This window comes from Leopardus geoffroyi, chromosome C2 (assembly GCF_018350155.1).
Source record: "Leopardus geoffroyi isolate Oge1 chromosome C2, O.geoffroyi_Oge1_pat1.0, whole genome shotgun sequence".
Taxonomy (NCBI): Eukaryota; Metazoa; Chordata; class Mammalia; order Carnivora; family Felidae; genus Leopardus; species Leopardus geoffroyi.
In genome coordinates, this window is record NC_059333.1 from 128,547,354 (window position 1) to 128,565,665 (window position 18,312).

General features: G+C 38.7%; 1 protein-coding gene across 15 annotated transcripts in view; it reads right to left on the reverse strand.

The window, feature by feature from the left end:
* The window catches only part of CEP63 (centrosomal protein 63), a 63,627-nt gene that overhangs the window by 13,922 nt on the left and 31,393 nt on the right, over positions 1-18,312 (reverse strand). For all 15 annotated transcript variants that reach the window (XM_045503581.1, XM_045503570.1, XM_045503569.1 and 12 more), the window contains 5 exons: positions 7,633-7,866; positions 7,054-7,193; positions 6,096-6,233; positions 4,217-4,331; positions 3,157-3,354 (listed from right to left, as the gene is read on the reverse strand). In XM_045503581.1, coding sequence (XP_045359537.1) covers positions 3,157-3,354; positions 4,217-4,331; positions 6,096-6,233; positions 7,054-7,193; positions 7,633-7,866 — 825 coding nt within the window. The remainder of the gene's footprint in view (positions 1-3,156; positions 3,355-4,216; positions 4,332-6,095; positions 6,234-7,053; positions 7,194-7,632; positions 7,867-18,312) is intronic.

An 18,312-nucleotide genomic window follows, 5' to 3' on the forward strand; every position in this document is an offset into this window, starting at 1 on the left:
CTGTCGTTGTTTCCTGGAGATTCTTTTGAGGGGAATTCTTCCATTTCATCATTTTGGATAGTCCCTGGAGTGGTGCGGAACTGCAGGGCACTTCCCCTGTGCTGTCTTGAATAACTTGCGTTGGTGGGCGGGGCCGCAGTCAGACCTGATGTCTGCCCCCAGCCCACCGCTGGAGCCACAGTCAGACAGGTGTGTACCTTCTCTTCCCCTCTCCTAAGAGCAGGATTCACTGTGGGGTGGTGTGGCCCATCTGGGCTACTTGCACACTGCCAGGTTTGTGGTGCTGGGGATCTGGCAAATTAGCTGGGGTGGATCGGCAAGGTGCACGGGGGCGGGAGGGGCAGGCTCAGCTCACTTTTCCTTCGGTGATCCGCTTCAGGAGGGGCCCTGCAGCACCGGGAGGGAGTCAGACCCGCCGCCAGAGGGATGGATCCGCAGAAACACAGCATTGGGTGTTTGCGCAGTGCCAGCAAGTTCCCTAGCAGGAACTGGTTCCCTTTGGGATTTTGGCTGGGGGATGGGCAAGGGAGATGGCGCTGGCGAGCGCCTTTGTTCCCTGCCAAGCTGAGCTGTCGTCCGGGGCTCAACAACTCTCTCTCCCGTTGCCCTCCAGCCATCCCGCTCTCCGAGCAGAGCTGTTAGCTTATAACCTTCCAGATGTTAAGTCCTGACTGCTGTCCGAACACACTCCATCCGGCCCCTCTGCTTTTGCAAGCCAGACTCGGGGGCTCTGCTTGGCCGGCGGGCTGCCCCTCCGCCACGGCTCTCTCCCGCCAGTCCGTGTAGTGTGCACCGCCTTGCCGCCCTTCCTACCCTCTTCCGTGGGCCTCTCGTCTGCGCTTAGCTCCGGAGACTCCGTTCTGCTAGTCTTCTGGTGGTTTTCTGAGTTATTTAGGCAGGTGTGGGTGGAATCTAAGTGATCAGCAGGACACACGGTGAGCCCAGCGTCCTCCTATGCCGCCATCTTCCCTCCTCTTGGAATCCCAAGCTTCTGACTCTTGATTTCAGCTCAGGTCATGATCTCACAGTTCATGGGATCAGTTCACAGGATCAAGCCCCACATCTGCCTCTGAGCTGACAGTGTGGAACCTGGTTGGGATTCTCTCTCTCCCTCTCTCTCTGCCCCTCCCCTGCTCATGTGTGTGCTCTCTCTCTCAAAAATAAATTATTTTTAAAAAATGAAAATAAAATATTTTTTTTGCTAGAAGATGCTAACCATCACCTGAACTTCTGGCAAGTTATAATTACTGATCACAGATTACCATACAAACATAATAATAATGAGAACATTTACGAAATACTGCAAGAATTACCAAAATGTAACACAGAAACACGAGCAAATACTGTTGGAAAGATGGCACCAAGAGATTTGCTTATCACAGGGCTCAAACCAAAGTGCAAAATGAGGAGGCATGCCTGTAACTTACCTTCAGTCCTCATTCTCCTCAAGTTGTCTGCTTGGCCATTCCAACTTGAAAAGACTCCTGCCTTCCTTGGTTTCCTGCTTCCTTTGTGAAAACTATCTCATTTCCCTCCTTATCCCCTTCTTTTCTCAGCTCTATTCCAAAACCTTTTTACCCTAAATGAGTAGTTTCCTAAGTTTGGTTCAGTCTCAGCTCTTTATCTCTATGCTTTCTTCCCATAATTTCTCAGTCTCTCAGGGTGTTTCAAAGGCCATCTCCATGCAGAGATTTCCACAGCCAAATGCCTCACCTCGATTTTAATCTTGAACTCCAGCCTTCCGTGAAATCAACTATTAGATATTTCCATATGAAAGTCCAGCCTTTATCTCAAACCAGTTCCCTCCACCAGCTTCCCTATTTTGTGTAACTTTCATACAAATGCAGTATCTGCCCCAATCTGCTCCCATCTTTTATTTCACTAAAGAGCATCACTTTTACTCAATTGCCCATGTTGCAATCCTGAGTGACATCCTCCCTTAACTCTAACTTGCCCTCTGGGTCCAAGCAACTACAAAGCCCAGTTGATTTTACCAGCCACGTACCTCAGAATTCCTCCATTTCCCTCTACCTTCCTTGCCCACTGCTCAGGCCACCATGTCACTCCTGTATCCATAGTGGTCTCTTTGCCTCCTCGCTCACTCTCCATATGACAACCATAGAGACCCTTGACTCCCGCTTACAGCCATTGTCTAGTGGCCTCAAGAGAACACTAAAACCTTTCACAAGCTGGCAGGGCCCTTCAGGAGTTCCTGCTTCCCAGTCCCATCCCTTGTGTGCTCTAGTCTGTCAACGCAGACACATCGCACTCTCACCAGATACAAGAGACACAGCCTCTCTACTCTAGTTACTCTCACCTCCCCACTGATCCTCACAGAATGCTTGTTAACCAGAACACCCTCAGCCCAAAGCAGGAGTCTAATACAAATTTGCTGAATTAAATACTATGGAGAGGCACCTAGGTGGCTCAGTCGGTTAAGTGTCTGACTACTTTTTAAACAATTTTTTTAAGTTTATTTATTTAGTTAGAGAGCGAGAGGGCAGGGGAGGGGCAGAGAGAGAGAGAGAGAGACAAAGAATCCCAAGCAGGCTCCACACTGTCAGCACAGAGCCTGATGCAGAACTTGAACTCATGAACCATAAGATCATGACCTGAGCCGAAATCAAGAGTTGGATGCTCAACCAATGGAGCCTCCCAGGCACCCCAAGGGTCCAACTCTTAACATAGGCTCAGGTCATGATCTCACAGGTCGTGGGAGCAAGCCCCGAGTCGGGCTCGAGGTTCAGTGCTCCCATACTCGTGCTTGGGATTCTCACTTTTCTCTCTCTCTGCCCCTCCCCCGCTCACACTCTTTCTCTCAAGGTAAACAAAAATTAAAAAAAAAAAATACTATGGGGGGGGGGCGCCTGGGTGGCTCAGTTGGTTGAGCGTCCGACTTCAGCTCAGGTCATGATCTCGCTGTCCGTGAGTTTGAGCCCCACGACAGGCTCTGTGCTGACAGCTCAGAGCCTGGAGCCTGTTTCAGATTCTGTGTCTCCCTCTCTCTCTGCCCCTCCCCCACTCATGCTCTGTCTCTCTTTGTCAATAATAAATAAACATTAAAACATTTAAAAAAAATACTATGGAAATTATCTCTGTACTCAATTCAGTCTTCAAAAACACTTCAAATGAAGAGAGTTTTTGTTCCAGCTTCACCTTATGTTCTACTGCTTTTTCTTCTGCCTTTTGTATCTCTGCTTTGAGTCGCTTTTCCATGTCAGAGGAGGAGCTTTTAGTGGAGGCAATAGTGATGTCTCGCTGGTGTAACTCCCGAGTCAGCTGAGAGATTTCCATCTTCATTCCTTCTAATGCAGAACTGTAACTCTGTTCAGCCTGCAGAATCTGTTCTTTCAACTACAAAGAAACAGAAAGGAAAGCATAAAAAATGAAGACAAAGCACATTAGATAGACAGATATGTTAATAGTTAAAATATTAAGGTAATTTTTACCTTACCTCAAGACATGAATTTTTACCTTAAGTCTGCAAAAAATTAGCAATTTACCAAGTTGTATGTCTACACCGAAGGTCTAATGGCTATACCCATGATAATTTATTAATCGCAAATCAGGGAGAGATGTGTTAGTCAAATGCTGAAAACCAGTGTCAAAGTCCATGCACACATTATTTAGAGGACAACACCTGTGATTCTCTTTAGGTACAAAACTAAAAACTTTGTTTATATGGCTTCCTTGTCCACAGAAGACAAACGAAATGGAAGAGGAAGAAACTAGAAGTAATCTCAAATAAGTAACAAAAAATACGAGTCAACAAACGTAACAGCCAAGGCCCATCGGTGTAGAAACAGTCAGCTCTGATACCTCAACAGCCAGTGAGGGTATTAAAACCACACCACACAGCATGGGAAAATCAGCCATAACCAGCTCCAGTCAGTAAGAAAATATTAAATGCTAGTTCATATAGTATCTTTTAGCAAGCAAAAAAGTGTATAACTTTTAGAAAGCTTTTCATCAAAACATGTTTAAAATAAAGTATAGCATTCAAAAAGGACAGGCTTCAATTATCTCAAAAACATTTCTACGGCATCCCTGAGGATGACGAAGACGTTACCGAAGCACATTCCAGGTGCATAGCTAATCCTGAATATCAAGTGGCTCTTTGTACTGCATTTTTCTCTCATTAAAAATAACTCCGATGACCTCCCAACCTCCAGCTCAGTCTATAAACACAACTTTGCAAACGCAGGCAGATTTTTACCTTCTTAATCTCTGCCCTGTACTCGTTGTTATATACTTCCATCTTCTTCAGTTCTTCATATTTTTCCATTAGTTCTTGGCTCAGCTGTTTACATGTTGCACTCACAGACTCCAAGCTGTGTGCATGACAAAAATATGATCACAGACGTAACGCAAAAATCCTGAAACCCACATATTGATTACCTAAAAAATACTCTTCTTTAAACAGTTTCCAACCTGTCACCCTTACTTAAGAATCAACCCCTCACCAGATATGAGAACCTCAGGGCACCACGCCTCTGTTATCTCACCACTCATTTCTGCTAATAACATCCTTCTGCTCCTTTCTCAGGGAATATTTTGTTCAAACTGAATGACATAAATAAACTGTCTAAAAAAGGGTCCCTTTTTCAATTTGCCTTTGATAGAGAAAATATTTTTAAAGGCATTGTTTATTACTGAACACTGGTGTTTGTGTCCATTTATTTCAAGTTTACCTACTTCTAAATGTGGTAGAATGCTTGTTTATTTGGTACTCATATGTAAGTACAGTGTGTCAAACACTGAGGCAGAGAGAGAAGAATCACAGATACTCTTGTCTTAGCTAGAGATGGGAAAACGGGGGCTTAAAGAGGCTACAGGTCCAAGGTCACACTGCAAGTCAGAAACATGAGGTAAGTCTTTAGAGCCTGTGGGAGCACGGTAAACCATACCTAAAATACTAAAAAGTGCATCGATGGAAAATCTGTGATAGGAAGGTAAATTTTAGTTCCAATGTCAAAAAGAATAATAACCTTTATTTTATTCAATCTAAAGTGTACACATACACCCCAATAATGATAACCAAGAATATGTTAAGTATTCCAAGGTGCAAAAGAAATAAAGCATAAACTATGTGTATGTGTGTGCACACATACATATGTGCACACATGATATTTAATAAGTAAAGAAAATACTTGGTGGTTTCCAAAAACCAAAGAAATAAAAGTAAACACAAAAAAATATTTTACTCAAAAGGGTAAAATGGCAATATTTTTGTTGTTTTTTTTTTTTTGCCTAAAGGCTAATAGTTTGTACAGTTTAAAATCTTTTACATACAGAAAGTGCTCATGTACAAATGATCATGATTCATGTTTCACACAAAATATCAAACTCTTCCCAGTCACAAAGTTTAGAGGTATGACAAACAAAAACAGTTCACAAGCATGACAACAAAGCAAGCATGGGCATGCTACAGCACAGATCAGGTTTTCAACCAGCACCCAGGAAACAACCCAAGGGCACTTCTGAATAGGAGGAAGGAGCGCCACGTGCCCAGGGTGCCTCGCTGAGAGCAGCTCCAGTGAGGTGGCTGCTCGACAGTAGAGCCTAACTGAAGGCATTCTATGGGGAGAAACGCAAGATCAAGATTAGTGCGTCAGTACAGACAACTCTTCTGACAGATCTGACTCTGAAGGAGAACAGAGAAATATGGAAACGACTTGACAGGGATACAGGATTCAAGAAGGGTTTCCATTTTCTCCCAACACAGGAAATACTAAGTCTACTTTATACCCATGGGAATGATTGAGCAGAGAGGAAGAGCTTGACGATGTAAAAGAGAGAAAAACAGGACACAAGTGAAGTGGTAGGGGACAGACATGTCATCCATCCACTCATCCACTCTAACAGAATAAGGGCACAGATGCAGGCAGACCGGTAGATTTGGTGGGAGAAAAATCAAGAATCCCTCCTTTTCTTACTTCTGTTTTCTCACTGAAATAAGAAGTTAGCTTATTTGTGGAAACTAGAGAAAAAAACCTTATTTTTTCAATAAGACTGTTATATTAGTTTCTCAATATGATGATCAAAAATCATTTTTAACAACGTGAACATTCTTGAAAGGGTATATAATTATCTACCTGCCTTCCAAACGAGTCACCTCTGCCTGCAGAAGTTCTTCACTATTGTGGGTGAGATCCAGCTGAGATAGCACGTTGCCCAAGTCCTCCTGCCCTTGCGAGGTGTACCTCCTTTCTGCCTGCGGCTCGTCTGGCGACCTAACGAAGGACACAAGAGGACTGTTGAAGGTTTCTGATCTTTGCAAATAAACAATGCACAATCAGTTCATATTTCTCAACTGTTTTTGGTAATGAAACTCTTTAGAACTCTTCAGCTTGATTCCTGCTTTACAAAGAGAACATTTGGGAGAGTAAAGAAGGAAGAGATGATTCTTCTCAAAGAAGTCGGCAGCAGTTTACTCCTTTCTCAACTGGGATTTGGCCTGTTTTTCAAGGGAAAAAGACAAAAAAAACAAAAATTTTGTTTCCACTTGATACGTTGAACCAAAGAAACTAAAAAGTTACAGGAAAGTTCTGTAAAGAATAGAAATGTGTACCAGACTTAAATCAGGAGCATAGTTCCTCTATTACTTTCTATTACAAACCTCATGGCAATAATTCATATATAGAAATGAGTTTTAGGATTTTTTTTAAGAAGGGCTATCTCAATAGCTGGCTTATTAATGATGTGGATAAGCAGCTACAAATCATGACCTATTTTACCAAGGAATGGAGGCTTCCCAGGGGACGTGGACTCTAATTCCTTTCACATTTGGAGTTTCACCAAGGCTACAGATTAACCAAGCACTTTCTAACTTTCTAAACATTACAGTCTTTTGGTTAAGGACCCAAACTGGAGGCAGAAAAAAACTAACCACACAAAATTTTATAACACCATAAAAACTTAACTCAGAAATTAAAACTGAATAGGAAAACCCATAATGTGATCAAACACAAAATTATGAATATGCAGTATTAAAACTGGTGCTCAATGCCAAACAACCAAATGGCTACAATTAATATTTAGGATTAAATATACCTCACAGCCTGTACTGTGTGTTGACTGTCAGTTGGCTTTAATTTTGCTTGTAGCTTCTCCTTCTGCATTCTTTCCTCATGGATGAAATTTTCTTGAGACTGAAGAACTGCCTTCAGTTCCCTCTTTTCTTCCTGGAGAATCTGAAAAATGCTCAGGAAAAAAATCAGGTGTTATTACAATTTTTCTATTTCATGAGGAAAGGAAGCCAGGGAGTCAGACTATAACAGGTACCATATTCATAAAGCTATCAATGTCTGATCCGCTGGCAGCAGAGTAAGAAAGAAACCATGGATTCTGGAACCTAGTTCGAGGTTAATTATTTTCTCTTAAAAACATGCATACACACATTTTATTTATTTATTTTGAGAGATAGTGAGAAAGCATTGAGCAAGGGAGGGACAGAGAGAGGGAGAGAAATAATCCCAAACAGGCTCCACACTGTCAGCATAGAGCCCAAAGCAGAGTTCGAACTCACAAAACTGTGAGATCCTGACCAGGGCTGATACCAAGATTCAGATGCTTAACAGACTGAGCCACCCAGGTGCTCCCCCCCGCAATGCAAGTAATTTTAAAACACACCTCTAACAGTTTTTCAGATTCCCTTAATTTTTCTTCCTTTTGCCGCTGCTCTTGTATAACATTCATATTGGTTCCCACTAAGTCATTGATCCTCATGGTGAGGCGCTCTATTTCCAACTCATTGGCACAGATAGTGTCATTGGCCCGCTCCAGCTTACTGCTCAGATGCTGAATTTCTGACTGGCTGGACAGCTCCACAGACTCTAATTTCTGTTTCCGATTGGCAAGCTGAGCCTAGAAACACAGGTTACCAATAGATAAAAGTGAAACAATAAAAGAATAAATGATGAATAAGGAAGACTAAAATAAAACCCAGTTGTACTTGCATAAAAACATAAAATAATAGTTCATTTATAATAACCCATTCGTGACCCAAAAAAAAAAACAACAAAAATCTCTCATGATAAAAACTGGGAATAGAGGGGAACCTTCTCAATTTGATAAAGACTATCTACAAAAACTGTACAGCTAACATCATACTTAACAGTGAGAAACTCAAAGCCCTCTCACTAAGATCAGATACAAGGCAAGGATATCCCCTCTTACTACTCCTTTTCAACACCAACTGGATATCCTTGCAATAAGGCAAGAAAAGTTAATAAAAGGTATACACATTGGGAAGGAAGCTATAAAGCTGTCTTTGCTCAAGGATAACATGGTCATCTATGTAGAAAATATGAAAGAATCGACAACAACAAAAAACCCCCTGGGAGATTCCTCAAAAAGTTAAAAATACAACTGGCCTACAATCCAGTAATCACACTACTGGATATTCACCCAAAGAATACAAAAATACCAATTCAAAGGGATACATGCACCCCTATGTTTCTAGCAGCATTATTTACAACAGCCAAGATACGGAAGCAACCCAAGTATCCACTGATTGATAAATGGATAAAGAACATGTGGTGTGTACACACACACACACACACACACACACACACACACACACACCATGGAATAGTACTCAGCCATAAAAAAGAATGAAATCTTGCCATTTACAATGACATGGATGCAGCTAGAGAGTATAATGCTAAGAGAAATAAGTCAGTCGGAGAAAGACAAATATCATATAATTTCAATCATATGTGCAATTTAAGAAACAAAACAAATGAGTAAAGGGAAAAAAGAGAGACAAAGCAAAAAACAGACTGTTAATTAGAGATAAAAACTGATGGTTAACAGAGGGGAGAAAGATGGGGGATGGCTTAAATATGTGATGGGAATTAAGGAGTGCACTTGTCACGAGGAGCACAAGGTGATACACAGAATTGTTGAATCACTGTGTTGTACACTTGAAACTAATATAACACTGTACGTTAACCAACTGGAATTAAAATAAAAACCTAAAGAAAAAAGAAAAAAAAAAACCTTCCTGGAATTAATAAGCAATTATAGCAAGGTTGCAGGATAGAAGGTTAATACACAAAAGTCAGTCACTTTTCTACATACCAACAATGAACATGTGAAAAAAAACACAACACTATTTACATTAACATTTGAAAAAATTAAAGTATGAATATAACAAAATAAGCACAAGATTTGCATAAGGGAAACTACAAAACTCTGATGAATTAAATCAAAGAAGAACTAAATAAACGGGGAGATATTCCATATTCATGGATAGGAGGGCTCAATATTGTCAAGATGTCAGTTCTTCCCAATGTGATCTATGGATTCAACACAATCACAATCAAAATCCAAGCAAATTATTTTATGAATATTGACAAACTGATTCCAAAGTTTATATGGAGACGCAAAAGACTCAGACAAGCCAAAACAATATTGAAGAAAAAGAAAAGAGTTGGAGGACTGATGCTACCTGACTTCAAGATTTACTATAAAGTTATGGTTATCAAGAGAGTATAGTACTAGTGAAAAAACAGACAAACAGTTTAATGGAACAGAATACAGAGTCCAGAAATGGACCCCCATAAATACGGTCCACTCAACTTTGACAAAGGAACAAAGGCAATACAATGGAACAAAGACAGTTTCTTCAATAAATGGTGCTGGGACAAGTGGACATCCACAAGCAAAAAAATAAGTTTAGACAAAGACCTTCTACCTGTCACAAAAATCAACTCAAAATGGATCAAAGATGTGAATGTAAAATGCAAAACTATAAAACTCCTAGGAGATAGCATAGAAGAAAACCTAGATAACTTTGGGTATAGGAATGTTTTTTTAAATACAACACTAAAGACATGAGCCCTGAAAGAAAGAACTGATAAGTTCAACTTGATTAAAACTGAATACTTCCACTCTGTGAAAGACAATATCAAGAGAATGAGAAGACAAGCCATAGACCGGGAGAAATTAGAGTAAGAATTCTTAAAACTTATGAATAAGGAAACAAACAACCCTGTTAAAAAATGGGCCAAAGACCTGAAAAGGCATCTCACCAAAAAAGATATACAGAGGCAAATAAACATATGAAATGGTGATCTACATTAGATGCCATCAGGGAAATGCATATTAATACAATAATTATACATCTACTGGAATGACCAAAACCTGGAACACTGATGATACCAAAAGCTGGTGAGGATGTAGAGCACCAGGACCTATCATACACTGCTGGTATGAATGCAAAATGTTACAGACTTTTTGGAAGGCAATTTAGTGTTTTCTTACAAAATTTAATATACTCTTACCACACAATCCAACAATTGTATTTCTTGGCATCTACCCAAAGAAGCTGAAAACATTGTTTTCACAACAAACTGCACATGTATGTTCACAGCAGTTTTATTTATAAATGCCAAAACTTGGAAGCAACCAAAATGTCCTTTAGTAGATGAGTGGATAAATAAACTTTGGTATATCCAAAGAATAGAATATTACTCAGCACTAAAAACATGAGCTACCAAGACATGAAAAGACATGAAGGAACTTTAAATGCACATTACTAAGTAAAAGAAGCCAGTCTCAAAAGGCTACATACTATATGATTCCAATTATATGACATTCTTGAAAAAGCAGAACTATATAGACAATAAACATTATCAGTGATTATGGAGATGTGGAGGGAGGGGAGAGATGAATAGGCAGAGCACAGAGGGATTTTATGGCAGTGAAAATACTCTGTATGCTATTACAATGACGGTATATGTCATTACACATTTGTACAAACCCATAGGCCATACACATCAAGAATAAACCCTGAAGTAAACTATGGACTTTGGGTGACCAGGATGTGTGAATGTAAGTTCATCCTTAGTAACAAATGTAGCATGCTGGTGAGTGATGTTGGTAATGGAGGAGGCGATACAGGAAATCTCTGTACCTCCCTCTTAATGTTGTTGTAAATCTAAAACTGCTTTTAAAAAAATAAAGTCTTGGGGCACCTGGGGCAGGGGGGAGGCGCTCAGTCAGTTAAACGTCCGACTTTGGCTCAGGTCATGATCTCTCAGTCCTTAGGTTTGAGCCCCACATCAGGCTCTGTGCTGACAGCTCAGAGCCTGGAGCTGCTTCAGATTCTGTGTCTCTCTCTATCTCTGCCCCTCCTCCCCTCGCGCTCTGTCTCCATCTCTTTCTCAAAAAATGAATAAACATTAAAAAAATTTTTTTTATTTTTTTTTTTATTTAAAAAAAAATTTTTTTTTTCAACGTTTATTTATTTTTGGGACAGAGAGAGACAGAGCATGAACGGGGGAGGGTCAGAGAGAGGGAGACACAGAATCGGAAACAGGCTCCAGGCTCTGAGCCATCAGCCCAGAGCCCGATGCGGGGCTCGAACTCACGGACCGCGAGATCGTGACCTGGCTGAAGTCTGACGCTTAACCGACTGCGCCACCCAGGCGCCCCAACATTAAAAAAAATTTTTAAAGAATCATTAAAAAAATAAAGTCTTAATAATTATATAATAAATATCTTGAGAAGAAGGGGTAATAAAAAATTAAGAAAGTAAAGGGATTCCTCAGGAGAAGAAATGCTACCCATTTACTGCAAAGACAGCTGCATTATTCTACCCACTGCACAGAAGTTTAACTGCATCTACGAGTCATCATATACAAAAACAGGATTTCTCTCCTCTTTACAACATAGGAAATAGAAACTATAATGCATTATTTTATTTCTTATGGAAGCTCATAAACATTTTTTTAACCACTAAACATCTTAAATTTCCAGGTCAAATTCTCCTCTCTCCCCACCCTAGAACATGCTGCATGTAGTTAATTATTCTATATTTTCAGATACATTACAAACATGCATATTCAGATGATTCAAACTGACCACAAAATGTTTAAATTTGGGGTAGAGGGAACTGGGGAATTTTGTTCCTCGAGGATAAAGGTGCTGTGCTTGGAGGAGAGAAAGGACTGGTTCTGTCACCAATTTTTAGACATTCCCTGAGCTAAAAGACTTCACTAAACATACTGCACTCAAATTAGTTTCTTCTAGTGATTTACCTACTGAGGTACATACAAATAACACCACTTTAGTGACTATCTCACAGACCTGCAGTATAAAATTCCTGCAGACTTAGGTAATTCCTAAGCTATGTATCCCAGCTATACTGGTTTGTAGTTCCCAACTTTCTAGTTTTCACAAGTGTTAACCCTGCATCCAGATAGGTACTTCCTCTACATACCGAAGATGGACATAATTCATCTGTGTAAGTCAAACTTCCCTAATTGTAAGTATTTTTAAAAGGTAAAGGTATCCAATTTTATTTTAAAAATTTAAGCTGATGGGACACCTGGGTGGCTCAGTGGTTAAGTGTCCGACTTCAGCTCAGGTCATGATCTCACAGTTCATGGGTTCGAGCCCCGTGTCGGGCTCTGTGCTGACAGCTCAGCTCGGAGCGTGGAGCCTGCTTCAGATTCTGTGTCTCCCTCTCTCTCTGCCCCTCCCCCGCTCATGCTCGCTTGCTCTCTCTCTCTCTCTCAAAAATAAACATTAAAAAAATGTTTTTTAATTTAAGCTGAAATGACAGCTGAGAAATCAATATGCTACAGATGAAAGATTTTATTGTATACTGTACAGGGCCAAAATCCTATACTGTAGTCACACAAGTACATGCTCAATAATGCTCATAAGCCAGAGAAAGGCTGGAAGGAGAAAGGCAAAGAGACAGACAAATAGTATTTGTGTAAATTATAGATCAAGATTCCAGCGTAAAGAACCAAAACCTTTTTCTACCAGATTCATAAAATAGTGTGAAAGAAGGATATCAAAGAATTTTTAGATCTGTAAAAACAACTGCCAAGCATGCAACAGTTTCCAAACTTTTAAAATACAATATAAACTTTTTTTTTTCCTCAAGGGAAACTCTTCTACAGAATCTTGCGCAGAATAAATAATTGAAGAGACTGGGTCACGAGGGTGAGGAGGAAAGCGAGGGGGCCCAACTTGCTGAGATGGCCAAACCTCCCCAAGCCCACCTTAAACTGCACGGCAGCCCCCGGCCTTGGCAGAACACAGCTAGAAAACCTCTGCCCAAATGGCCTCTCAGGATGAAAAAATTCGTAATTGCAAAACACTAGCACTGTCTTTTTAACACTGCAATAGCTATTTAATACTATTTAGTTCAAATCTGAGTTCTTAAACTCAAGGCTGGAGTCACAATTTAACTAAGTTATACTTTAACCAGTGAGTCTAGATCTGACACTTAAAAACTCACCTATCTCTTAGTTGTAAGGAATCAAGGACCCACCTTCTTTTGTTGATTCACTATTTCAGTCGCACACAAGTACAGTGTTTAAGCACAGTAAGAAGTACCTAATCATTCCAGTACAAAGTCTCAATTTTCATCAACTAGAGTTAACACACTTGGCCTGCGCAGTCCAATATGGCAGTCACCAGTCACGTGTGGCCACTGAGCACCTGGACTGTGGCTAGTCTGAAAGGAGATGAACACAAACCGTAAACTACATCCTGGATTTCAAAGACTCATTCAACAAAAAAAATGTAAATGCTTCAATGATATTTTTTTGGTATGCCGAGTTAAATATATGAATTTCACCTCTTTCTGTTCACTTTTTAAATGTGACTGCCAAGAAAATTTGAAGTTACAGATGTAATTCTCATTTCCACTGAACAGAACTACACTAGAATATCTCAAAAATACCTCTTCCAATACTAACAGTCAGAAGCAATCATATAAATCACTTCTAAAGTAATGATTATTTCTCTCAAATATCTAGTGTTAGAGGTATCTGAAGGCTGATATATTTCTGAACTGTTTTTTTTTTTGCACTAACCACTGCCATTAAGTTTTTGAACCAGAATCCAGAACTTCCTCTTATTAATCTAACATTTGGCATCCTAACTATTCTATTGGAATGAGTGGGATTATTTCAACAACAGAGCTCACAGCAGAGGTGTTCAAAGTAAAGAAACAATTAAAAAGACCATTTCTGTCAGGGAGATGGAAATAAAAGCCGATGGTGTGCAGCTGAAGTGTAAGAGTAAGGAAGGGGCTAGGAACCAGGGTTGCAGTCAAATCCTTCGCTGGGTTGGGGTCTGTAATCCTGGTGCTTCAAGGGTGTGGCTCTCCCAGACCGCCAAGATTCCTGAGAACAGTGTCATGGGAAACAAGGGCCTTTTATTTTCCAAAGGATCCCAGTATGAAGCTATGGCCACGGCGGGATCCATCTTCACCAACCTCCCCATCAGTGTCAACTCCAAACGTGTCAGCGCAGCCACAGCCTTGCGGCATTTCCACCAAGTAGCAGCTTGACGAGCCCATTAAGAGAACCGCACCCAGTAACACCTTCTTATCACTGTCGTGTCTATGTCACCACAAACTTTAAAACAGTAGGTCTGAGCCAATTTAATTAACTCGGATAATTCTCCCTAGACAACGGATTAACATTTGAGTTAGGATCATCTTTTCTTTGTAAGTTGTGAGAGAAATATGATGCTTTAAAAAATATTACATTTATACTCACACATACATAATTGAAAAGTGGATTTAGAACTGACTCGTACAATATCATACAGCTCATCTAAATATTTCAAAAGGAAAACATATATATTTAATGCAGCCTCTATTTTTCTCACATACCATTTATGGGCTAAATATTTTATACTCTGTGCTGGTTTAATATTTTAATTTTTTTAATGTTATTAATGTTCTCTAAGATTTCCCTTAATATCTCCTTGCAACACTTGTATATGGGCAAGAGAGAAAGCAGCCAGTGATTGCTTGCCTTCCACACAGAAATAACCTTATGTTTCAGTGACTAAATGGATCCTTTCCTATGCAAATATAACCATCATTCTATCATTGTATCTAATGTCATGTTGTTTAGCAACTGTATTTTTTAATATTTGATAGAACATCACCCTCTTTTTAAAAAATGTTGCCTAGTACCATTCATTTATTTTTCCACATCAATTTTAGATTCATTCTGTCAAGTTCTCAAAATCTAACAGTCAATAAATTATGTGGATAACCATTTAGAAAAAAAAAATTAGCGTATCAAATACCATGTCACAAAATAATTTTCAGATCAAATATATAAAAAAGAAATTATAAAGCAGAAGAAATCTTGGCTTAGATAAGGCTTTATAGTATGACATCAAAGACAGAAACCCTAAAGAAAAAATTAATAGAACTAAGCAATTCTAAATAATTGTTTATGAAACAACTGTATTTCCAAAAAAAAACTATTAGGCAAAAATTAAGGTCAAATAGGAAAATATCCACAATTGCAACAAAACGGCTAAGGGCTAATAATATAGGTAATGTATGAAGAGCTATTTCAAAATAGTAAAATATAAATATACTAAAAGAAAAATGGGCAGAGGACATAAAACATTTACAAAAACTGGAAATGCCTGCAAGTACATGAAAAAATGCTCAACCTAATTCATAATTAAAGAAATGCAAATTAAAAACAAATAATCAGACACCGTATTTTTTCACCTATAAGATTGGCAAAGACAAGTCTAGAAGTAGGGGAAATTAAAAGAAATAATAGTGCCCAACATTGGTAAAGTGTGAGGAAATGGACAGTCTCAAACACTGCTGGTGAAAGTCTGTATCAACAAAACTTTAGAGAGTACTTTGCCAATATATATTAAAATCTTTAAGACAACTACACGGATGCAGCAATTTCACTTCTAGGGCCATTTCTTAAGAATATAAATGGACATACTCTCCTAGATGTTTATATAAAGACATTCAACCAAGCACTATTTACAAGAGTTTTGAAAAAGTAAAAAAACTACATGTTCTATAATTAGGGATTGGTTACGTAAATTAGGGTACATTTAATAGTAGACTGGACTCCTTTGCAATCATTATTACTATACATTTGTTGATTTGTCATATTTAAAAAGGAAAAGCTTAAGCGTGAAAATTAAATAAAATATTGTATTATAAAATGCTTAGTGCACCTACATAATAAGGAAAAGATTAAATGACATAGAGAGAACTGACAGTAATATAATAAATAGTAGATGACCTTAACACCCTACCTGAATGAATAGACTAGCCAGACAGAAAACCAGTAAGTAAACACTGGCTTTAAAGGACACATTAGACCAGATGGATTTAACAGACATAAACGAAACATGTCATCCAAAAACTGCAAAATACACTCTTCTCGAGTGTACATGGAACATTCTCCAGGACAGACCACATGTTAAACCACAAAACAAACCACAATAAATTCAATAAGATTGAAATCATATGAAGCATCTTTTCTGACCCCAATAATATGAAGATAGAAATTGACTGCAAGAAGAAAATTGGAAAAAACACAAACACCTGGAGACTAAACAACACGCTATAAACAACTAACAGGTCAACAACAACAACAACAAAATTGGAAGAAAAAAATACCTTGAAACAAATGAAAATGGAAACAATGTATCAAAAGTAGTTTTAAGAGGGAAGTTCTTAAAGATAGAGGCCTAAGTCAAGAAACAAAAATCTCAAATGAACAATCTAACTTTACGCATAAAGGAACTAGGAAAAGAAGAACAAAGCCTAAAGTTAGTAGAAGGAAGAAATAATAAAGGTCAGAGGAAATACATGAAATAGAGACTTAAAACAGAAAAGAGCAATGAAACTAAAAACTGGTTCTTTGAAAAGATAAGCAAAACTGATAAACCTCCAGCCATATTCATAAGAAAAAAAACAAAAGAGAGAGAAGGACAAAATAAATAAAAGAGTTACAAATGACACCACAGAAAATACAAAGGATCATAAAAGGCTACCACAAACAATTACATGCCAACAAACTGGAAAACCTAGAATGGATAAATTCCTAGAAACACACAACCTTCCAAGACTAAGTCACACATAAATAGAAAATCTGGATAGACCAACTACAAGTAATGAAATTGAAGCAGTAATTTTAAAACTCCCAAAATACAAAAGTCCAAAACTAGACGGCTTTATAGGTGAATTCTACAAAACATTTAAACAAGAGTTAGTATCTACCCTTCTCAAATTATTCCAAAATACTGAAGAGTAAGGAATGCTTCCAAATTCATTTTATGAGGCCAGCATTAATTACCCTAATATCAAAACCAAAGACACCACAAAAAAAGAGAAATTTACATGTCAACATCCCTGATGAACACAGATGCAAAAATCCTCAATAGAATATTAGCAAACTGAATTCAACAATACATTAAAAGGATCATATATCATGATCAAATGGGATTTATTCCTGGAACATAAGGATGGTTCAATACCTACAAACCAATCAATGTGAGACACCACAAAATGAAAGATAAAAATCACAGGATCATCTCAATAGTTGCAGAAAAAGCATTTGACAATTCAATATCCATTATGATAAAAACTCCTAATAAAGTGGATATACAGGAAACATATCTCAACATAATAAAGGGCATAAATGACAAATCCACAGCTAACCTACTTACTCAACAGTAAAAAGCTGAAAGCTTTTCCTCTAAGATCAGGAATAAGACAAGGGTGCCCACTTTCACCACTTTTATTCAACATAGTGTTAGAAGTCCTAGCCACAGTGACTAGGCAAGAAAAAGAAATAAAAGGCCATCAAAATTGGAAAGGAAAAAGTAAAATTGTCACAATTTGCAGATAGCATGACACTACATAAAGAAAGCCCTAGGGGCGCCTGGGTGGCTCAGTCGGTTAAGCATCCGACTTCGGCTCAGGTCATGATCTCAAGGTTCATGGGTTCAAGCCCCGCATCGGGTTCTGTGCTGACAGCTCGGAGCCTGGAGCCTGCTTCGGATTCTGTGTCTCCCTCTCTCTCTGTCCCCTCCCCCACTCACATTCTCTCTCTCTCTCTCTCTCTCTCTCTCTCTCTCGAAAATAAACATTAAAAAAAAAAAATTTTTAGAAAGAAAGCCCTAAAGACTACAGAAAAAACCGCTAGAACTAATGAATTCAGTAAAGCTGTAGGATACAAAATTAACATACTAACATAGTAGTGTATTTGTGCACACTAATAATGAGCTATCAGAAAAATGCCACTGCAAAAATAATTGCAATTACAATTGCATCAAAAAGAATAAAACACCTAGGAAAAAATTTAATCAATAAGGTGAAAGATCTGTACACTGAAAACCATAAGACATTGATGAAAGAAACTGAAAACAACATAAATAGAAAGATATATTCCATGCTCATAAATTAAAAGAATTAAAATGTCTATACTACCCAAAGCAATCTATAAATTCAATGCAATCCCCATCAAAATATCAATGGCATTTTTCATAGAACTA